This window comes from Aotus nancymaae, unplaced genomic scaffold (genome assembly GCF_030222135.1).
Source record: "Aotus nancymaae isolate 86718 unplaced genomic scaffold, 86718_ANA_hifiasm-v0.15.2.pri h1tg000006l, whole genome shotgun sequence".
Lineage (NCBI taxonomy): Eukaryota > Metazoa > Chordata > Mammalia > Primates > Aotidae > Aotus > Aotus nancymaae.
In genome coordinates, this window is record NW_026988417.1 from 67479641 (window position 1) to 67504700 (window position 25060).

General features: G+C 35.9%; 1 protein-coding gene across 1 annotated transcript in view; it reads left to right on the plus strand.

Moving 5' to 3' along the window:
- Positions 1-24744, plus strand: part of EREG (epiregulin) — a 49963-nt gene extending 25219 nt beyond the window's left edge. Inside the window, exons 3-7 of the mRNA XM_064363688.1 lie at positions 1905-2116; positions 16129-16215; positions 17649-17772; positions 18940-19089; positions 20988-24744. Coding sequence (XP_064219758.1) covers positions 1905-2116; positions 16129-16215; positions 17649-17772; positions 18940-19089; positions 20988-21069 — 655 coding nt within the window. The 3' untranslated portion in view covers positions 21070-24744. The remainder of the gene's footprint in view (positions 1-1904; positions 2117-16128; positions 16216-17648; positions 17773-18939; positions 19090-20987) is intronic.
- Positions 24745-25060: the final 316 nt, after the last annotated feature.

The following is a 25060-nucleotide window of genomic DNA, read 5'->3' on the forward strand; positions in this document are numbered from 1 at the left end:
AAACTATGACCCATTTCTAATATCATCTTCCTTGGTTCCATTTCTTCTTTTCCAAAAAAGCAATTAAGTGAGAAGTCACTCAGTGCCTGCTTTCTTGATAGATTAGGAAGTTAGACTTAGGAATCCAGCCTACCTCTATCCTACTGTTCACGGATTCATTTAACTCACAAATATTGACCAACTACCAAGTACCACCATCCTAAGCATCAAGATTTGCATACAATGGTAGGTATTTTTAGTGAGCACTAACTCTGTACTAGGCGCTGTACTAAACACTTTCATTATTTTCCTATGAGTTGGATACGATTATTATTCCTGTTTTACATATGAGGAAATTGAGACAGATTAAGTAACTTGTCCAGGAATTCACAGGAAGACAGTTTAAATCTTAACCCCTGAAAAAATGATGAAGTATTTGTTACTAACAGAAGTGTTCTGGACATTAAAGGGCATTAGGGTAAGGGAGAAAAAAGCCAGAAACAAAAAAGAGGAATGGTAATAGTAATTTTTTGAAAAGTAGAAATAGAAAGGTAAGGAGTTAATATCCATTAGATTCCGTTTTCTATTAAAATATGTACTACTTACATTCAAATGAGTACTGTTGAATTGACTCACAGTTCTTAGGTCCTACAGGGGAATGCAATAAGAAGTTACCTACCATCCATTAGATTCCGTTTTCTATTCGAGTATGTACTATTCCCATTCAAATGAGTACTGCTGAATTGATTCATAGTTCTTAGGTCCTACAGGGGAATGCAGTAAAAAGATAGACAATTGACACAGTACAGAGCTGAACACAGGACTTACAAACAAAAACAGTTAAGTAATAATACAAAGTAGCTTCCCCAGGTGTAAAGTACCAGGACTAGAATTCTGTGAGGCTAGGAGAAGATAAACAACAGAAGCTATAAGAGATCAGAATGAAAAGGGACCCATAAGCCCAAGAAGCCTAGGCCCTTGAGGAGAACTATGAATGTGAGCAGGATGTGACTAATTCTGTTAAAAAGTGGCCATTCCCTCAAAGTATGACTCCATCAGCCTGGGCATGAAAGGGGGAGTGAGCAAAGGCTTACGGAGTTTTCCAGCCTTGCTAGGGTCAGGCAATTTGCCTAGGGAAGTAGTGGGAGCTGAAGTTGAAAAGAGATTGGCTTCACATCTGTGGCAGGCCTCGTCCAAAAAGCAATGGGAAGTCATTGAAAGGTTTTGTACAAAGGAATGACAGGATCAAGACACTATTTAGGAGGAAGTTATATCAAAAGCAGCAACCTGATAGATAGCAAATACAACAGAAGAAAACAAAAATAGCAGGGGTTTTATTCACAAGGACTCGACTTTGAGGTGGTAAATGCGTGAGCCACAGGAGAAAGCAGGGGTCTCAAAAGGAAGGCAGAGGTGGGAAAGGCATTTCTGGGCGGTGGTGTTTAAATACAAGGCGGGCGCTTGAATCACTGACAGACTTCAAGTATGGGAGTTTTCGTGGCTGAGGTTAGTAAGTCACACACACAGCTCTCTAAAAGCACGTACTGGGAACGCCAGCCTCAGCTGAAAGCCTGATTCAAGTTATGTCTGTCACACTGAGCAACCAAAACCACCCACTACAGGGCAGGTGACCCCACAAAGCAAACCAACCCATCTAGTCCACGCTCTCCACCTCCGAGAAGGAGATGGAAAAGTTTGGGGAGTAGTCCTAGGCCAATCAGAAGGACATTTTTTCATTCCTCAGCCACTACACTCAGGTGCTCTAAAGAGGGAGGATGACTTCCGGACAGCCGTCCTGTCACTCCTCTTGGGCCAATTATGAAACTCTGGGCACTCTTGACCTCACCCCGTTAGGGCCCGGGAGGGGCTCCAGACAACAGTATAAAGTTCGCAGCACCGGACAGTTGAGTTCACTTGCCTGATAGTTCCAGTGTCAGAGGGACACGGCAGTGTGGCCCGCTCCAGGCTCTCCGCCGCTCCAGCCACTGCCAGGAGCCCGTCTGCTCCCGCCCGGCCCGTGCGCTCCCCGCAGCCGCCCCCGACCCAGCCCAGCGCCCGCGCCCGTCGCCGCCTCCCGCGGGGAGGAGGATGGAGATGCTCTGTGCCATCAGGGTCCCCTCGCTGCTCTTCTGCCTGGGTAAGCTCTCCCGCTCCGGCTTCCCTCCCCTCCAAAGAGGAGACAAATAAGGAAGACTCCTGTGCATTTGTCATTAGACACGTACGGAATTGTCTCCAGGTTCAAGTGTGCTCCATTTAAAATTCTGTCTTGTTATGTGAGTCTGTCTTTCCCTATCGTGGAACTGGGGGTGGGGACGGGGGATCCATGTTAAAATGCCTTTTGTTGGTGAATTAATTATTGGCATATACGTTATGCATGAATTAAAATATCTCCTCATCAAGCAAAATAAAAATGGTTGAAAAGCTTTTTTTTTTTTTAAGTTGCCTGTCCTAGAAATTTATCACTGTTGACATTTCATGTCTTGTTCCTTTTTGTTGGAGAGTGGAGAATAGAAACTAGACCCAAACATAAGACAGTTTTTTGGGGGGAAAGAAAAAAAGGTCCCTCCTCTGTCTTGCACTATAATTTATGTTGGTTTAGCTTTCCCGGGGAAGCTGGTATGCGCCAGTGCCAGCTGGCTGAGCTCCAATCGCAACAGAAATGAAACGCTGGTGGAGGGTACCTGGAGCAGAAGGGCGTGGGCAAGTCATGGCGCTCCCCACCGCCCTTCGCCCCTACACCTGCTGCTTCCTTTTCCCCTGCAGCCTTCCAAGCAGCCTCTGGAGAAAGCACTCTGCACTTGCTGCTAATTGCACTGCACCCCGACACCTAGGATCGCTGAGGGTATTTTAATGCCAGTCTTCCTATTTAAGATGATTTAGTTCTAGTGGGCAAGGGAAATTTTTTCTAAATAGCCTTTCTGTTTGAAAAAAAAAAATCACTTCTTTCTAATTCCTTAAACTTCAGTTTAAGAAATTTGAAAGAGTTTGAAATTGTATATGAATATCTTAATAAGAAAATAAAAGTTACCACCAGTCTCATATTCTTCCTGGAGTCGGAATAATTCCCGAGACACTCTAACTCTACCTGTGAAGGATGTGACTGTTAAATTATTATTTTGACACACTTTATCTCAGGGGTTGAGAGACCTAATGAAATCCATATTATGCATAGTTGAAACTTACAAGTCTAAGTTCAGGAACACAAGTGGAAACTAGATATGTGGTTTCTGCCAAAACTGAGCTACTTGCTAGAAGAGTCTCAGTAAACAATGTGGCTTTGCTGTCTTTGTTTTGAAAAGAATTAAATTAGAAAGGTGACAGTCTTCCTAGAGTTAGAATTAACCTCGAGGTCAGAATAACTTAGCACTTTTTTCCCCCCACATGTAAGGTTGCATCTAAACAATGCACATGTCTGTTCTGGGTGTCTCATTGAGTATTCTAATTTGAGACAGCAAGACCTTTTAATAACCTGGTTACTACCTACCAGTGTGTGTGTTGTGTGTGTTTGTGTTGTCATGAAAGTGCTTACCTCCTTTATTGCATGACTTAATTATAGTTCATCTATTTCGTCAGCTGCCAAGCCCATTTCCAAATGAGTTAGGTCAGTTTCTGTTTTCCCAGTTTGTTTGGATATTTCTCTGCCACTAAGAAAGTTCCTGTTTGAAGTTCTTTATTATATCCTTAAACTCTATTCAGTTATGCAGGGCCCATAGCCTTATTCTGGCAAGACCACCTGTTATTTCTGAAATTGTCTTCTTTTCCCCAAACAAAAGATTTTCTAAAAATACTTTTCCCAAAACCTTTCCTTCAAAAAAAAAAGAGAGAGAAATTTATTTTAAATTTTAGCATACATATTATAACTGCTTTATGTAGAATTTATACATAGTTATGACTAGGGAATAAAGCTCCAGCCTCCACTCTTAACACATGCAGATTGAAATTGCTACACACAGTCATTTGGTTACTTTTACATTTTATACGTGTTTGATATTGATGTTTTGTTTTATAAATTGGGGAACTATGACCAAAGTTCCCATAGAAAAGGAGCGATAAAGTGAGAGAGTTCACACTTGGGGCTGCTGGCACGTTTGGCCTACTGAACAATAAGAGTTCAAATACTTGATAGCATTTTTCTAAATAATCTATAATTTTAGAGCAGAATTGTCTTTTTTAATTCTGTGATTTTTCTAAAGACAGGAGGAGAAATTTTTACCTTGAATTCTGCAGTTATGTTCAGGGGCTTTCTATTTAACATCAAACATTATTATTCATGCCCACATGGGTTTTTGAATATGTTCCTGAATGACATCTCCAAGACAATTTAGTCCTACTTCATCAATGAGAGAGAAGTAAGCAGAAGAGATATTCTTTTTTGAAAATGTGAGAATCATAAATCTCAATGAAACAATAGGCTTATCTTTGATTATTTCTGTTGACCATGAGAGTTTATGAGTTACCTGAGTCTTGGCACAGCCTGAGATGACAAATCTTGTCAGAAAACATAATGATAGGCCTTTCCTGTCTGGATTTTGACCAGGTACCATCACCACCTTCTGCATGGTTTTGCCATGTGAGTGTCTTGGGTAATTGGGATGTCTGATTCAGCACTAGGACCCAAATCCAGGACTTGAGAAGAGAACTAACAGTTACTAAATGCCCACTGTGTGCGAGCCATGTTGTGTATTAGGTGCTTTAAACATATCCTCTCCTTTATTTCTTAAAATAACTGTGTGAAGTAGATATGATTAGTCCAGTGAAGTCAAGTACCTTACAAGGACTCAGAGATAGTAAATGGCCAGGTCACTCTGTGATAATGAGGAAAGAGCCAGTGAGACTCAGGCTTAGCAGGAGCATAATAAGCATAGCAGATTCTAAGAGAAGTTCCGGAGTAGTCTGGGGCTACTCCAGGGCTCAGATCCTTTCACAGGTACAGCATGTGTACAAATGGGCTTTCTGACCCTTTGTGCAAAGTCAGGCAAATAAAACATGACTATTTAACGTTCATAATTTTTGATCAACACAGTTCCTAAGATATGATTTTTATTATAAAGCAGTCATTGAAGTTAGCTGACTGGGGTCCTGATTTTTATGTTTTCCAAGATTTACATTAAGCAAAGCAATAAATAGGGTAACTTACATGTGTTTTATTTCTTGTATTCTTTTTTTTTTTTTTTTGAGACCAAGTTTCGCTCTTGTTGCTTTGGTTGGAGTGCAATAACTGGATTGTGGGGCTCACTGCAACCTCTGCCTCCCAGGTTCAAGTGATTCTCCTGCCTCAGCCTCCTGAGTAGATGGGATCACAGGCATGCACTACCAGACCCAGCTAATTTTGTATTTTTAGTAGAGACGGGGTTCTCCATGTTGGTCAGGCTGGTCTCCAACTCCCGATCTCAGGTGATCTGCCCGCCTCAGCTTCCCAAAATGCTGGGATTAGAGGCATGAGCCACCACGCCCAGCCCTGTTCCTTGTATTCTTTTTATATTATTGTGAATTCAATATAGCATTGATAAGGGACCAGCTTGGAATCTGTAGCCCATTTCTATTAACAGTGAGAATGTAAACATATTTCCTTGTTTTTTGTTTTTAAATACTCATATAATCACTTTGGAAAAACTGAGTTTGAATGTTTTCTCTCCATTTTTGCAAAAGAATCTCCCATTTCCTTGTTAATGGTCACCTGAAAGATGCAAATGTCAAGTAAGAAATCCTCTTTAAGGAGACTGTAAATTAAGGTGGGGTTTCCTCATCTGTCAATCTTTACTTTGAATGTAGGCCTATACAAATTATCTAATTAATATGGCTGTAACTGCTGCTGGGAACATTCCATTGGGAGACAATGAGAACGCTTCCCAGTGGTGTAATAGGAGAGATCCTCAGGGAGGAGCAGTCTGACAGCCATTGCCTTGACATGGCAATTTTGGAACCTTTGAAAAAATGAAGTAATGCAACATACTCAGCATCCTCTGGAGATGCAGTTTACATAAGACTAGGTGTTTAGTTATAGGGCACATAAAGGTTGAGTGGCCTTCTAGGTTAAAGTAATGATTTAATTTGCCAGGAAACTGTTTATGTTACTCAGGATGATTTGATTATCCAGAAAAAAATGATTTTTTGATATATCTCATAACACTCTTAATATATAGGTTTATCCTCCCTATTCTTTTAAAAAAATTTCAATAGCATTTGCGGTACATGTGGTTTTTTGTCACATAGATGAATTATATAGCGGTGAATAGATTTTAGTGCACCTATGACTTGAGTAGTGTACATTGTACCTAATGTGTAGTTTTTCTTTTATCCCTAGCCCACCTCCCACTCTTCCCCTTCTAAGTCCCTAAAGTCCTAATTATATCACTGTGTATGCCTTTGTGTACCCATAGTTTAGCTCCCACTTATAATGGTGTTTGGTTTACCACTCCTGTGTTCCTTGATTTGGAATAATGGCCTCTAGCTCAATCCAATTTGCTGCAAAAGACACTATTGGCTGAGTAGTATTCCATGAATATATGGATGTATTCCATGGAGATATATCCATGGATATATATATATTTGAGATATATATATATATATATATAAAACCTTACTATTGTATGTAGTTTTAATGGATAAAATGACACTATGAAATTATAGAAAGCACTTTTAAAATTAGAGCTGTGATTATCAAAATGACACACATATGTATATATATATGACATATAATATTCAGAAAGAAAAATGTTAAACCTTAATATCTTAGGTTAAAAATTCTCTATTTTAAATTTGAGGCATGAAAGTGATTAATACATGCACACACACACACACACACACACACACCCCTATCTTTATATATGTAAATTTTATAGTTTTAAATTGAGGCATAGTATATAGTGTATAAAACACAGATTTCATGCCTCAGTTTTTTTTTTTTTTAATTTCATACTTTCATCAAAAGTGATTTCTCTCTGAGCCTTACTATCTCTGAGTCCTTGTAAGGTACTCATCTGCAAAAGGGAGGTTATAACATCTACCTTGTTAAGTTATTCTATGTAGTTTTAATGGATAAAATGATACTATGAAATAATAGAAAGTACTTTTAAAATTAGAACCGTCATTATCAAAATGGTTTCTTAACAAAAAGCCTCATTTGGTTCTTAGGATACCTTTTTAGGCCAGGTATTTTTGTTCCCTTTTTACAAATGAGGAAACAGGAGTTACACAGTATGTAACGCTTCATGTTTGAATATGCTGTACCCTTTACTGTAGATGCCCTCAAGACACTGTCTACTTTTGGTGAAGTATTCATGCTTTAAGATTGAAAAAGTATTCACTTCTTTAGGCATTTCTCTGATAAGCCCTGACTCTCCATTGCATCTTTCCCATTCCTTTTGTCCTATGGCCCCTGTCACACCACACACAACACTGTAAGTGTGTGTATAACCCTGTCCCTCCTTGCTGGTGGTATAGTCATCTTTTATCATTTCTATTGTGATAGACTTATGTTAAACACAATAAATGTTTGCTAGATGGATGATTATATTGATAGTTTATTCAGAGTTCTCACCACTATGTTATATACTCAATTAGCTGTACTTGAAAAATGTGCTTGAGAAGCAAAATATAAAATATTTTGAGGTTAAGTAATAGTTTTGGAAAATTCGATTCTGTTGTTTCTGATGAAGTCTAACAATTTTTCTTCCCTCTTTTTCACATTGTTATCTCTTATTTTAGTCTGTATTAGCTGAAGATATGCCTACTAAAATTCAAGTGTGTGTGTGTGTGTGTGTGTGTGTGTGTGTGTGTCTGTGTGATAAAGAGAGAGAGAGAGAGAGAGAGGAAGAGAGAGGGGTTACCAAGCCACGATATAACTGAATAAAGTGGCAGTGATATGACTGCCAGTGGCAGATAGAGAAGCATTGTTTTAGAAATTACAGAAATCTTAGAGAAATCTAATCCAAAGTTCATCTCACCCTCTACCCCACACTCACTCCTTGGTCTCTGTTTTCAGAGATGAGGACACTCAGTTTCAGGGAAACAAAATAAGTATGTGAGCTAGAACTGGATTCCATTTCTCATGAGTCTAATGCAGGGTTTTTCAATCTTGTCTCTATTGACATAAGGGACTAAATAATTCTTTGTTGCGGTGGGCTGTCATACGTATTGCAGGGTGTTTAGCAGCAACCCTGGTCCTTATCCACAGGATGTCAGTAGCATCCCCTAGTTGTAACAACCAACACAGTCTCCAGACATTGCCATATGGTGGCAATGGTTCCCAGGAGAAATTTTGCCAACGAGGGATACAATTTTGCCAACCAGGGTTGGCACAATTGCTCCCAGTTGAGAACCAATAACATAAAATACACCTTTTTATTATAGTTACACACACATAAAATACACCTTTGTATTGTAGTTACACATTCTGCCCATGATTCACTGTTTGGACAATTAATGCTTGAATTACCAAGAGAAAATTAATATTAATGATAATCTGGATACAAATATAAAGTGCATTTTCCTCTTCAAAAAATCAGCTCAGCAATATTTATTGCTGATTTTAGCATCATTCACATCTAATAACGAGTCTTATTTACGATGGAATCATGAATGCTTTCTCTGATTATTCCTTTGTTAACCACCCTCTACCTCCTTTTGCAACTTTACTCTCTTAGCTCTCAGCACATCTAATTTTCTTTTTTCTCTAATTTCTGGTTCTCTTTTCCTGGCCGTTTCTGTCTACTTTCTACCACTTGTTTCTCAAAGTTCTGTTATTTTCCGTTCCATATTATTTCCCTTGGAATATTTAAATGACTTTCATCCCTTTAAAGGTAATATCTTCTCAAATGACTTTCAAATGGACTTCTCCTAATCTCCAAATAGATTCTTATTCCTTTTCTGTATTCCCCACAACCTCAGAAATATAAGTAGGTAATACCGACAGATAAACATTAAACTCAAAGGTGTTCACTCCCTTCATGCCTTCATGCCCAAACGCCACCACATGCTGTCCTGCCTATGTCTCTTCTTTTTATAACATCAGCATTCTCTGTTTTTTCTGACTAGAAACTTGGCATCATCTATAAATTATCTCCTTTCCTTACCACCCTTAGGTGTCCAGCTCCTTTAAGTCTATTTAGGGCAGGAACATTGTCTCTTGTACCAGTTTTCTTTTCAGTGTTTTGTTCAATATCTTGCATGTAGACAACTCTCAATAGATATTCATTGAATAAATATTATTTGACACATGTAGTTACTAAAAGCAAAGATAGGGCAAGCTGCCCTTCTTTTTTGATTATTGGATTGTAACTAAGCCCTTCCCACCCTGCTATCATGCTATGGAGGCATATGTGGCTCTCACTGAAGTCAAGGTTGCCAATGTCAACCCAAACTATATTTTCATAAACTGTATTATCTGAAAGTAGAATTCCTTAGCAGCCTCCAGTGTATGAGATGCATTATGTATATTCTCTGAATAAAAAGTAATTAATATTGAGTGTTTTGAAATCATCTTTAATGTACTCACTTTCTCTTTTTTGTATGTGCTCACTGATTAAAACTTTATCCTTGCAGACTCGTGTTTGGCAATAGGCATCTACAGAGAAAACAATATAGTCAATATATTTCTCAAAATGCCATTAAATATCCAAGCTTCATGCCACAATGTGACCATAATGAAAAGAAGGCAAATTGCAGACACTTATAGTCCAAACTGTTCCGCCTTTAGAAGATTTTTCTTTTGGAATAATAATGTAATAATAATTTAAATTTCTGAATTGAATTTATAGGAGTAGAAGTGAGAAGCCAGATGGGAGGGAGTCAAGGTAGAAAAGGTTATAGAAAGCTATTCTTATGTGAGATTACCTTGAGGAAAACAATATGTTTCCAACAGAAAATTTGAAATAGTACTCTGGAAATGAATCTTTGTCTTTTAGGTGAGGCAAGCCCCATCTTTAGAGCTTTTGACCACCAAATTCCAAAACACTCAGATTAATGTAAATTGTACTCTTTACACAAGAGTTGGTATGTATTCGCCTGCATTCTGGAAACACTTCCATTATAAACAAGATATACATCTTTAAATTCATGTTTAGAGTAAAATAGATAATTCCCTTGTACTTTGACTCACTGCTTCTTTATTCAACTTGCTTTAAGTATAGTATTATATGATAATATGTAAGTGAAATATATTAGCATTTGAAGTATGGTTTAGAAATGACTACCTAAATTGGAGAGTATAACTTAATGCTTATAACTTGAAACACATGACATATTAATATTTTTACTACTTGACAAGGAAGATTCTATGGCCATTTTTAAAAACTCAAAATTAAAGTAAATAATTATTTTTAAAGTTATTAAATTAACCTCTGGTTTCATAATGTTTTTTCTCAAATTGCTATAGATACTTTTTACATTTAGGTCTTAATGAGTATAGTTACAAAGCTAACATTAAAAATATATAGGAATAGACTTATTGCTGGCAGAAGGCAATATTAGTTTTCTATACATTTATATATGTGTTACACACACACATACTCTCTGAAAAGTAGGTTGCTAATAGAAAGTTCTGACAGTAAGTCTTTTTAGTATCTGATGTGATAACGAATTTTACAGTTATTTTGATAAAGGTGAAACAAGAGCTTATCAAATAGTGGAATTTAATTTAAAACAAAAAGACATCCAAAAGCAGTGAAGGAATATTCACTCCTTAAAAGCACACAAGACCCAACAAGCCTACTATGTTATAGACAAATTCTAGAATTACAGACTGCCATGGAAGAGGGTAGAAAATGAACAGTCTGTGAGTGGGTTGGCACATGACCACGGCAAAAGTATGAACGAAGAGGATTTTGCTATGTGTTAGGACTGAGCAAATGCTAAGATTCAGTGCAAGGTTGCTATTCTGGTCTAAATAGCCTAAAAGGTTAAATTGGGAAAATGAGATTCATTCCTTTTATTCTGTAATCTATCTGATTTTATGTTGGATCACTTTAATTTAATTTTGTTATACTTTAAGTTCTGGAGTACATGTGCAGAACATGCAAGTTTGTTACATAGGTATACACATGCCATGGTGGTTTGCTGCATCCATCACCCCATCATCTATATTAGGTATTTTTCCTAATGCTATCTATTCCCTAGCCTCCCAATCCCCTGCTATTCCTCCCTAGCCCATCACCCCGTGACAGGCCCCGGTGTGTGATGTTTCCACCCACTGTGTCCATGTGTTCTTATTTTTATTTTCTTGATTGTTTTCCAGAAAAGCCATTTCACCCTCAGATTTGCAATTGATTTTGCTGACTTGGCTTGGTCAGCCAGTCACCAAATCTGAGCCTCCTCTGTACTGGCCTCTTTCTGGATGACCCTCAGTGCGATCCTTAGGAAGCAAGGTCAATCCTGGCACAGTGGATCAAGCCTAAATCTTAGCATTTTGGGAGGCCAACATGGGAGGTTTTCTTGAGCCCAGCAGTGAGTTGTGATTGCACCACTGCACTCCAATCTGCGTCAACTGAGCAAGAGCCTCAAAAACCAAAATAATTAAAAATAAAAAGGAAGCAAGGTTAAAAGAAACCATATGCAATAGGAAGTACATTTTCTACATCTGGCATTTTGTCTGACTGTTGGGCAACCACTTCTTAGTGCTCCAGGGCCCACGACATTTACTGCTATTCCCATTTCTGTGATGGCACTCAACCTCTCCCACGCGCGGTCCCCAATATTGTGTAAGGGTGTAGGCTCGGCCCTGACTCACAGGGAAGAGGCGATTTGTATCCTGTGAGTCACTGGCACCACTTCCTGCTGGCACATTTGAGATTTCACTGAAACATAACCTGAAAAATGAAGGTGTATATATATATATATATATATATATATATATATATATATATGAGGCTCACATTCCTAAAACCCATTTGGAGATTTGATAGAAATAATGGCCTCTGAATGCATTCCCATTTTTGTAGCTGTATTGTAAAAGAAGTGCCAATTGCCAATTTTGAGTTTACACATCATCTATGTTATATCACCTGGCAAGAAATTCCTTTGTATCTTAGTTACCAATGTCACCAGACCAGAAATGCCACCAGATCTATTTTTTTTTTTTTTGACACGGACACTATCTAAAATCTTTAGTATCAGAGTGAATTATTCGCTTAACAACAATCCATTGTCAAGCATGAAAAAGCCAAATAAAATATTTGAGGTCCAATCCTGAAGAAGTTATGTTCAAACAACACTAAGATCATGAAAAAAACTTGATATTAAGGAAATATATGCATTTGGCTTTAGCATTTATTCCCTCCCTGTATGACTCTTTAAAAAAATGACTAGTGATTCTTAAGGGTAACAGGATAGTGGATGTAATATTTCTCTGGAGATACATTTTTCATTCATTTGATCGCATTCACTCTTCTACCCTAGTTTGCAAATGTTTGGGAGCAGAGGCATATTGCAGGAACATTTGAGAATTACTGTTTTAAAGCAATAGTGCTGTACAGATGGACATGACTTAGAATTATTTTTTCTGTTTTATTGGCCACATCGATCCACGATGGAATTCCAGTTATACACTTTAATTTGAAAGGAGCATTTAAAATTATATACGATTCCACCTGTAAAATATCCTGCTGTAGGATTAATGCAGCAAGTCTCACAGAAACTATCCTGAGCGATGGACTGTGTCCAAGGGAGCGTCACAGGTAAGGAAAGCCCAGTTTTTGTGGAGGCACACCCTGGGCTGAACATTCTTTAATTAACAAAGACAAATATTTCACCTGTGGCCTGAACAACTGGAACAAAGTTTCCAACAGTGGAAAGACTAACAACTGCTAAAAACCTTTAAAAAAGAAGACTAAAAGCAACACCCCAAAATAATTAGTTGGATTCTATAATAGTTGCAGGTTGCAATTGGAAGCAATTCCAAGCAGGAAAGGTTAGGTTTTAGTTTATGCAAATAATAGAGAAACTAGCTGCAAACGTGCATTTTTTCCCTTGCTAGCATTTTCCTACAGAAAGGATAATGTCTCCTCCAAAGCTTTCCTTAGTTGAAGAAATATGCAGGAATAGGAATGTCAAGGATGTAAGCATGTGCAACTAAAACTCCAATTTGTATTGAGGAAACTACAATAGTTAAAGGATTTAATTCCTCAGTAGCGAAAGTATAGTGAAATTATTATTGTGATGTAAAGTAAAATTGACTTGCATGAGAATCTGCTCATCCTCCGTAAAAAACTTAGTGGAATAGTTTTCAACTCTGTTCAACTGACAATGAAATCTAGGCTTTAGCTATTTCTTTGCCATTCAATAAACATGTTTTGTTGTTGTTTTGTTGTTGTTGTTCTGGCTCTATAACAAGAGTTGAAGTAGCATTTATATTGTAGGAAAAACATGGAATGGGGAGGAGATAATTCTAAACCTTTAAAGACAGCAGTATTTTCAAATCATTGAAGAATAGGAGACATGATGTCAAAAGATAAATTCATAACTCTTCTCTTCTGTGGTCGTAAGTGATCTTAGACAAGCTTTTAATTCAAATACACTGAGCGTATCTGAGACTAATAACTACTTCACAGAATTAAGTGTGAAATTTGATATATGAAGTGGTACATTATGATGCTGATGCCTATGTGTAATTTAATTTTCATAACCCAAAAATATACAATCAGCTTAACAGATACAAGCCTTCTCTAATTGGGAAAAAATAAAATTCCTGTATTACATGAATTAAATCATACTTTACAGTACCATATAACAGAGATTTACAAACTTGTTATAAACCAGTAGAGGGCACTGCCAACATATATACTGCTAAAACCAGAGGCTGGAGTTTGAGAGTCAAGGAACATTTATGGGATATGTCAGCCACTTAAAAATTTTAGTTTATTTCACTGTATTCTCCCAAAAAACCTGTAAGATAGGAAAAATTAAGACCCAGAAAAGTAAATTAATTTTTTCAAGATAACCTAGCTCGAGTTTTCCTCAGAAGACTGCCTTTCCACCATACTTTGTGGCCTCTATGTTGGGTTAAATACTCTACTTCCATTACGTCTACCATAATTTGTTCTCTGTGACGTCCATTATATTCTAGTATTACTGCTCATTTCCAAATTCCAAATAAAGTGGCCCGTTTAACAATATGAATCCTTGGGAAAAGTTATTTAAACTCTTTATGCCTTAGTTTTTTTCTAATGGGGACAATAATAGTATCTTCCTCAAACTGGCACTGAGAGGACTAAATAATATACAGAGATAATGTGAATAGAACCATACCTGGTTGTATTAGTTTGTTTTCACACTGCTATAAAGAACTTCCCTGAGACTGGGTAATTTATAAAAGGAAAGAAGTATAATTGACTCACAGTTTTGTATGGCTGGGGAAGTCTCAGGAAACTTTCAATTATGGCAGAAGGCAAAGGGGAAGCAAGCACCTTTTTGACAAGGCAGTAGGAGAGAGACAGGAGAAGGAGGAACTTCCAAACACTTATAAAACCTTCAGATCTCATGAGAACTCACTCATTATCATGAGAAGAGCATAGAGGAAACCATCCCCATTGATTCAATCACCTCCCTCCCTTGACACATGGGAATTACAGGTTCCTCCTTCAACATGTGGGGGTTGAATTCAAGATGAGATTTGGGTGGGACACAGAGCCAGACTGTATCACTGGTACACAGTACATGTTCAAGAAATGGATCATCTTCTGCCTGAACTGTGAAAGGTGTGGAAAGTTGAATATTTTCTACTGTCTTTACGGAGGGATTAATCATCCTTTCATAACATTTATCGTTTAGCTACCTCAACTTAACAGGTTAATTTAAACTCTTTTTGCGCTTACAGAAACTGAATTCTCAGTGTGGTTCATCTGGCATCCCTATTCCTTATCATATGAGATAGGATATTTTCCTATTTTACCTAGATTACATTTACCTAGCTGCCAATCAGTCAAGGAGAATTTTCAGGAGTAGGAAACGACTAGTAATAAATGACTAGTAATCATTCTAGTTATCACGCACCATAGGCCAATAAACAAACACATGAATCCAAAGGAAAATGTCCAACTGACAAAACAAAACAAAATAACATGAGAGGATTTCATTCTTAAAAGACAACCTTTGGGGGTAGAAATAGCAAACTTAACATATATATCATTATCCCCCACAGTGGGTATTATTCATTTCTTCTAACAAAATATGTCTAACTTTTTTCAAATCTCATTTCTGAAATTCATTACTCCTCAAAGCAGTTACAAGCTGAAGTCATTAATTAATTCCATAGAGCTTAATTGCTGCTAATACTACTACTACCACCACCATTAGGATTTACGATATAACAGTTACTCAAATAAACTGGAAAGATTGGTTGAAGTGCAAATACCTAAAGCTTAAACAGAAGCAGCTACATGCTCTTAAGTAAACATGTGTGCAATTAAAAGGGTTCCTCTTATCATGATTTCTATACAATTCAGAAACTACTTGAGTCATTCTGATGTCTGTATTTCAACATTTTATCTTTTCACTGAAGACACTTGATGAAACAGCTGATTTAAACTCTTCCTGTGCTGACAGAAACTGGATTCTAGGGTTCAGTACAGTTCATTTGGTATACCTATTCCGCCTCATATTATACAAGATATATTTTGATTTTATCTACCTTTGATTTTATTAACTAAAATCTATATTTATGTGTAATTCAATGCAAGGAGTAACTTAGGTACATAAATCAATATGAATATTTCTTAGGTTGAGTTTCTTGCTGTTACCATAAATGGAAACTGTTTTTTTATTTAGAGCCTTCTTTTTTGATGGGGTCTACCTTGGAGCATTTCTCTGATCTCATGATGGAATAAAACAGTGGGAATTCTCCAACTGATATGTGTCTTAAGAAACCAAACTTTAAAATCAAATCTTCGAAAATGTTACTGTGAAATGTTTAGAGCAGGTGAAGTCTGTAACCATGAATATAATGCCAAGGCTTTTACACTTCAACAGAATAGCTGCTGCTAGTGTTTGCATTTTCTGTTATATGCCTGTTTCCATGAATTATTTTGTTTTATGGTTTTGATGGACCAAATCCTTGAAACAGAACAACTCTATAAGTACTGCAGTTATGTAGAAATTTGATGAAGATTTCTTTCCTTAACACATTTAATTATATATTTGATTTTTCTTCATAAATAGGTTTCCATCTTCTACAAGCAGTCCTCAGTACAACTGTGATTCCATCGTGTATCCCAGGAGAGTCCAATGATAACTGCACAGCTTTAGGTAAGCCCAACATTGTCAATGTGGCCTCAAGAGACTACACATTTTTAAACAGAAATGTTAACTCAAATGCTATAAGTATGTGACAATGAAAAAAGGGTAGGAATAGCTGCTATATTATTTTTTAAACCACCTTATAAACTAATGTTCTGAAAAAGTTATATAAAAAAACAACTGGTAGAAGAGGGACCAGACAAATTATATACACAGATTTGACTGTAAAGCGATAGGGAACGAAAAAACATTGGATTCCCTTTGGCCATTTCCTTGTGCTTTATTGCAAAACCATCCTCAGAGACCACACTGACTGGATTCCAGGCAAAACAGGAAAACTTTGTATAGAGCAGGTTCTCTATCTGTCTCTTTCTACACTTTCTCTCTTGTTAGAAGAACAAATGATGGTCTTTTCTTTCTAGGCACAGTGTTCATTCAGAAAACATTATCGAGTACTTAGAACACATCAAACACTGTGCCAAGGCACAGGGATACAAACATAAGTAATACAGTTTTTCCCCTCGAGGACTGTGGACTTCAGATATGGTCCAAGGGGGATCGCTTTATCTTCATTCTGAACTATTGAATCAAGATAACTGAGTTATTTTGAGGAAACAAGATATTTTCCACAACAATTTTACCTTTTCTTTTGTCCCTCACCATCAGGGTCTTCGGAGGTTTGGTCAGCCTCCCCCTATCACCTTTTTTTTCCCTTCTTTGGTTATTTGTGCAAGAGTATTACAATCAAGTCGCTATTTCAAAAATAATTTTATAAGCATCTTTCACATTTTGGTATCTAAAACTTTCTAAAGTGAATTTTACACAGGGCCTCTGTTTTCATTGTTGTATTTGTCTAACAGAGGCCTTTCTCACTAGCGTTTGTCAAGTTTGCATTGCGGTATCATTATTAGAGATATTGGGAGACATCAGTTGATTTTATTAATGGTAACCTCAACAACTTGAGAACATACACCAAAGCCAGCTATACAGATTAAAAATCCACTGTAGAATTAAGATACTTTGAATTAATTAATGGTATGAGCTTGAGCTTGCAACTGTTTTGGGGAGTAACAGATTTCAGAATTGTTTTGGGACTTGAGAAAAATTAGACACATTATGTTTGAAGAAGTAAATACCCACTTGGAGGATAATGACGTGTGTGTGTTAAATTTGCCTTTTCTACCCTTAAAGGTTGTCTTTTGAGAATGAAATCTTTCCACTTCATCTTGTTTTGTTTAGTCTGTTGGACATTTTCCTTTGGATTCAAGTGTTTATTGATTGGTCTAGGGGCTGTGATAACTATAGTGACTTCTACTCAAAATTCTCCTTGACTGATTGGCATCTGACCTGTTTTGTTGAAGTAGCTCAGTGGTTACTATAATGAAAGAGTAATTCTTCCATAAAGGCTACAGAATATATTCAACTTTCCACTTCTTTCACAGTTCAGACAGAAGACGATCCACGTGTGGCCCAAGTGTCAATAACAAAGTGTAGCTATGACATGAATGGTTACTGTTTGCATGGACAGTGCATCTACCTGGTGGACATGAGTCAAAACTACTGCAGGTAATATGCTAGAAATAAACAAACACAGTTTGTAATTTTTTAAAATAGATTTAGGGGTACAAGTGCAGATTTGTTAGTGGATATATTGAGTCGTGGTGAAGTTTGAGCTTTTAGAGTACCTACCTCTCAAATAGTGTGCATGGTACCCATTAGGTAATTTGTCAACCCTTAACCTCCTCCCACCAACTATTCTACCTTTTGAAGTCTCCAGGGTCTATTCCTCCATTCTCTATGATCATGTGTACACATTATGGCTCCCATTTGTAAGTGAGAACATGTGATATAAACAAATGTAGTTTTACTCTCTGTATTTCTATATTTTGAAATTACCCTATATTTCCATGGGCTGTTAAATGCAATACATATATTATTAGAAACTTTACTGACTTTTTAAAAAATTATGGAGTAAATAGTAGCTTTCAAATTGCACAGATATGTCAGAGGTATAGAGCAGGGAGGGCTTTTGATGCACCTCACACTTGCCAAGATGGTGTCTCTCTGCTTTGGATCTTTTCCTTCAACTTCTATTTCAGGTATTGTTTTAAGAATTGATTTCAGATCAGTCATGATGGCTTATCCCCGTAACCCCAGCACTTTGGGAGGCCGAGGCATGTGGATCACTTGAGGTCAGGAGTGCGTGAGCAGCCTGACCAACATGGTGAAACCCCCATCTCTACTAAAAATACAAAAATTAGCCAGGCGTGGTGGCGAGCACCTGTAATCCCAGCTACTCAGGAGGCTGAGGCAGGATAATCACTTGAAGCCGGGAGGCAGAGGTTGCAGTGAGCCGAGATCACGCAACTGCACTCCAGCCTGGGTGGCAAAGCAAGACTCTGTCTCAAAAAAACAAACAGAGAAACAAACAAACAAAAAAATTAATTCCACTGATTTAGACAACTTACAAAAACACCACTGTGGACTGTCAACCACCATGACAGCTGAACACAACTGTCATTTTAATGCTACAATTTAGCCCGAGTTATGTGGAGCCATTTTATCATTACTGGTCCAACTCTAAGGTTAATCTTTGAAATCCTTTTTACAACCTTTAGCAAATGTTGATGAATTCTTGCAATATAGTATGATGTTAGTCTTTATAAAACTAATTCATCACCATGATTTCCTTTTTAAATAACTGATCTTTCCTCGTTCTGTATTTTGCTTCAGGTGTGAAGTGGGTTATACTGGTGTCCGATGTGAACACTTCTTTTTAACCGTCCACCAGCCTTTAAGCAGAGAATATGTGGCTTTGACTGTGATTCTTATTATTTTGTTTCTTATCATCATTGTCGGTTCCACATATTATTTCTGCAGATGGTAAGTCACTGTGCTTTTTATACTCTGCTTTTATAAATTACTTTTACATAATGTAGACCTATAAATTGGGTAAAAATATGGATAAAGTATTAGATAAGATCGAACCTGCACAAATTATATTTACAAGAGTTGAGACACTGTTAAGTATTATGCCCAATACCTGGGTGATGAGATCAATTGTACCCCAAATCTCAGCATCACACAATATGCCCAGTTAAGAAATCTGCACATGTACCCTTGAGTCTGAAGTAAATTGAAATTATTTTTTTTTTTAAAGATTTTTTTGCTGCAGAACATCTGGATTGAACTTTATTATCAGCTCTGGTACTTATTAACTATGTGACCTTACATAAGACAAATTGGGAGTAACAATTTCTTTCTTTATAAAATATGGACAGAAATTTTTATCCTACATTAGTTACAGGGTGACTGCTTTTAGTATGTAACAAGATAACTCACGTGAAAGTGAATCGTAGGAAAGGTGCTAATGTTAAAGTCACATGAATTTAATTCATTAAGTCAAATTTTTTATTTCATAAAACAGCCTTATGAATTAATAAATAACCTCAGAGGCTTGGGAATCTTATAGTTTAAGGCTGGTGGAAATGTTTCTAGACAATTATAAAAAATGCTTCTTAAAAAATACTTTGTTTCAGTTACCCAGAACAGTCATACCTCATCCTCATGTACATTATTGTCACAAGCTGAAAACAGAAAAATAGAAAGTAAACATTGAAACTATAATTTGACAGGTTTTTTTTTTTTTTTAAGAGTTGGGAGCAAAGGATGGGAACAGTGTCAATTAATTAATAACAGTTCCCTTTAAAATGTCTCCATGAAACCCTTATTTTGAAAAAGGTACAAATGACTCAATGAAGATTTAAGTTTTTATTTTTCTGTGAAAGTAGTGCACTTCTAATTTCAAAGGTCTGAAAGTGTGCTACTTTCATAAGATTAAATTTATTTTGCCTGTTTGATTCTAAATAACCACCAAATAATAATGCCTTCCTAATAAGTTGCCATGACAGAACTGAAAGTTATTAAAACTAAAATACACCTGAAAATCTTTGACCACAATTCTTTCCTTCATAGATGAGACACTGAGGCTTAGAGAGGTACATTCCCATGTCCCAGCTCACACAGTTGACAAATGTCAGAGTTAAGAACAAATGCTTTCTAATTCATATTCTTCCAGTAAGCACAGACATGATGTGGTTTCCTCAGCTATGAGCCTCATTTCCAAAATGGGGACAAAATAAACTAAAAACATTAGAAAAATAGACTAATGAATAAATGAAAGAAGATTGTTAATTATGATAAATCTATGAATCCTAGCTATGTGACCATGGGCACGTTCTGTATAACCAATTTGTATTTCACTTTCTTCATCTGTAAGATGAGGATAGTAACAGCAAATGTGAGGGTAAAATAAATAATGCATGTATAGCACTTAGAACATTGCAGGTCACCAAATTATGCCTGACAAATGTTATTTTATTTTGCTTAGTGATAGCATCATATCAATGTGATGGTCAGAGTGTATTAATGTAGCATGATATTCAAAATATGCATTCCTTAGAAGGAAGAAAAAAGAAAACCACTAACTCAGACTTAAATGTGGTCACATGCCTCTTGGAATTTCGCAATATTCATGATCATGTTAAAGACTTTGAGAAGTCTTTTAAGTGTGTTTTATCATTTCATTCCAAAATTGTTTGACTACAGCACACTAACTCTTCATCCCTCCTTTTTTTTTTTTACCTTGTCCAACCTAAATCTGTGTACCTTTGTCATTTGGGAAACACTATGTTAATATGCCATTGGAGTCCATATGTAACATACTTGTTCCTGTTAGTGTTAACAGCAGTGCTAACAGTTTCATTTGTGAATATTTCCAGGTACAGAAATCGAAAAAGTAAAGAACCGAAGAAAGAATATGAGAGGGTTACCTTAGGGGATCCAGAGTTGCCACAAGTCTGAATTGTGCCGTCAAACTTATGGGCAGAGATGAACAGTGTGCCTGGTTAATATTAATATTCCTATTTTATTAATAATATTTATGTTGGGTCAAGTGTTATGTCAATAGCACTGTATTTTAATATACTTGAAAAATATTTTTATTTTTGTTTTATTTTTGACAGACTGTTAATGTATAATGTGCAGAAAATATTTAATATCAAAAGAAAATTGATATTTTTATAACAGGTGATTTCCTGAGCTAAATGCTTCATTGAAAGCTTCAAAGTTATATGCCTGTTGCACAGTGCTTAGAAGTAAGCAATGCCCAGGTCATAGCTCAAGAGTTGTCAGCAAATGACAGATTTCTGTAAGTCTAAATATATAGTCAAATCAATTTAGTAAGTATATTTTTTTCTACTCCTCAAATCAATGATAATTGATTTGACTGTACCATGGTTCGATATGTTAGTTGACACCATGATGTCACATATTAAAACAATAATGGCAATTGGAATTTGGGAGAAGCAAATATATGTCCTGTGTTAAACACTACACATTTGAAACAAGCTAACCCTGGGGACCCTATGGTCTCTTCACTCCTGTCTCAGCTACAACTCCATGTTATAGGAGGGGCAGTGGACTGTTCCCTATGCCAACCCAGTACTCCTACTGGTGCTAGTCACCCATCTGCCAGATTCTGTCTATGTAAAATACATTGAAAAACAATTTTATATAATATTTTATTTAAGTAGTGGGCATTTCATAGCTTCACAATATTCCTTTTTTTGTATATTACCACATTTATGTGAGGTAATTATTGTTCATCAGACAATTAGAAAAAAGTCCGCACTTGAAGTCTACATTTGTGCTTCAATTTAGAATATTTCTTTTTATAGAGGATTTGCTGAATTCTAACATTAATCACAGTCCAAAATTTGATGGGCTAATTATTATTTTAAAATATATTGACAATAATTCTATATGTTGTCTTAAGATGGAAAAACAGTTATTTCATCTTTTATTCAAGAAAGTTTTAACTTTAAAACAGCTCAGTAAGTGGCTTCTTCTAGAATTTAAAGTTATGTATTTAAAGCTGTATCTTGATACAGGAAGTGGGAAAAAATCTTAAAAATTAATATAGTGTAATTTTCCAAACGAAAATCTCATTTGAAAGATTTGAAAATGTAAAAAGTTAAACACACCTTCCTATGGAGTCTGAGATGAAAACTAGGGCTCATTTTTTTGACATTTGCTTATATTTTGAAAGAGACAAAGGTTTCTTCTTCACTCTGAGTCCATAGGTCTCAGTGAATTAATAGGAGTATTTTGGGCTATTGCATAAGGAGCCACTGCTGCCACCACCTTTGGATTTTATGGGAGACTGCTTTATTGAATGCTAAACCTTTGGGTAGTCTCCCTGGATCACATACCAGGTCAGGGAGGATCTGTTCTTCCTCCACTTTTTTCCTGGCATGTACTAGGGCAACAAAGACTTAATAAGCCCTGCCTAACCTCTGGAGCATCAGCTGCCAGGACTTGCCTCCATGCATATCCATGTATTATATACCCAGGTGTAATCACACGAATATCATCTAAAGTCCTGGCCCTGGCCCTTACTATTAGGAAAACAGACACACACACACACACACACAGACACACACACACATTAATGTGTGTGTGTGTTCATATACATATTGTTTATATATTCATACACATATTGTATATATATTCATACACAAATATGTATGTAAACATAACCTCAATGGATCATAGAATTACCATCATCTGTTGCTCTATTAACCATTTATAGAAAACTTAAAAACAAGAGAAAAGAAAATCAGTTAGATCTAAAAAGTTATTTCTGTTTCCTATTTAATATGGCTGAAGTCAAAGTATGTAAGAACACATTTTAAATACTATACTTCCAGTTGGCCCTCTGTATCTATAGAGGTTGGCTAGTTCTACATCTGTGGATTCAACCAACCAAGGATGGAAAATATTAAAAAACAATACAAATGAAAACCAATAACAATATAAATATTGTAAATATGTAAATAACAACTATTTACATAGCATTTACATTAGGTGTTATAAATAATGTAGAGATGATTTAAGTATACGGGAGGATGTGAGTAGGTTATATGCAAACACTATGTCCTTTTATATAAGTGACTTGAACATCTGTGCCTGATTTTAATATGTGCAGGGGGGCGATCTTGGAATCAGTCCCTTGTGGATACCAACACTTACTAGATGTGAATAGAGTCTGCATATTTTCAGTGATCTTGGCTGTTTCAAAGAAAATCTATTGATTCTTCAGGAAATCAGCCGCAATCCATTTATTTCATTTACAAAGATTTATTGTAAGCATCTCAATATTGATTTGTCAGTTTATCTTAAGTATCTCAATTCGTAAAAACAAGTCATTTTAGTATTTTTTATCTTTAGGAATGCTTCACTAGGCATTCAAAGGTAACACATTCAATAACTGATATTCCCCTAAAATAGTTAGATTTTTATAAATGCACATTAAATAATAAATTATGACCCACATAACTTTTGATGGGTGAAAAATAAAAAAAATTGTTTTAGTTAGGATAGTGCTGAGTAAACATAAAAACTGATTTACATGAGCTCATGTGTTATGTACGCAATGGAAAGATATTAGTTTGCATTTAGTCTATCTTCCCAATTTTACAGATTTCTCACTATATATATATTTCTAGAAAGGACGATGTATATTCAATGTATTGAAAACCGAAGCAACCACAAATGCATAATTTATGGTCTCCACCAACGCCACGTAATAACCCAGTTAACCTTCTCTTTAACCAAGAATATTAAGTTCTATAACTAGTACTCAAGGTTTTAACCTTAAAATTGAGATTTCCATATTGTGCTAAACATATATAATACAATGTAACTCCACTCTTCTCCTAAACATTCTTTTGCTCTAATCTCTCTGCCAAAAGTCAAAGCGATGGGAGAACTGATACGCTGGTATGACTACATCTTAAGTCAGATTTTTATTTATGAGTTTTTGAGACTAAATTCAATCACCACCAGGTATCAAATCAACTTTTAGCAGCAAATACATGATTCTAGTGTTTGACTTCTGTTAAATTAAAAAATGTGGTTTTTAAAAACCTGTATCTAACCCACTTTGTAATTTTTGTTCCAATATCCATTCTGTAAACTTTTGAACAAATTGTTTTTAATTTGCCACCCAATATATTCTGACTTTTAAAAAATTCTTGTTCATATGGGAGAAAGGGGAGTAACAACTTGTACAAACAGTATTTCTGGAGTATATTTTAATGTTTTAAAAAAGAATGATTTTATTTAAACATCTGTTATTCAAATTTGATGATATTAAATGCAATGTAATGTATTTTCCTTTTATTTTGCACTCTGTAATTGCACTTTTTAAGTTTAAAGAGCCATTTTGGTATACAGTTTTTATTAAAGATGTTATGGAACATAAAGTTGTATTGCATACAGTTTAAAGTAACTTATTTGATTATAAATTTTATCAGAGTACTGAATTGTATCAATTTGTTTGTGTTCAGTATCAGCTTTGATAATTGTGTACCTTAAGATATTGAAGGAGAATATAGATAATTTACAAGATATTGTTAATTTTTATTTATTTTTCTTGGAAACTGAAAAAAATGAAATAAATAAAAATGCATTAAACATCATGCATTCAAAATCTACACTGGGAAGGCAGTCTCATTCTTTTTTTCTTATTTTGCAATTTTTTTCCCACAAATATTAAAGGGTTTATAGGCAGTGACAAGGCTATAATGTGTGCAGATATAAAGACTCAATGGTGTTAATTTTGGAAAATAGTCTATAAATGTATCACATTTTATAGCCTACCATAGTGAAGAGCTTCTTGAACTAGAAGGAGCCACATTAGTTATAAAATTCTAGGTGTTGGTATTTTAAAATCCCAGGAGTTAGTATTTTAAAAAAATATTTTAAAGAGTATTTTCAAAGAGTATTTCTA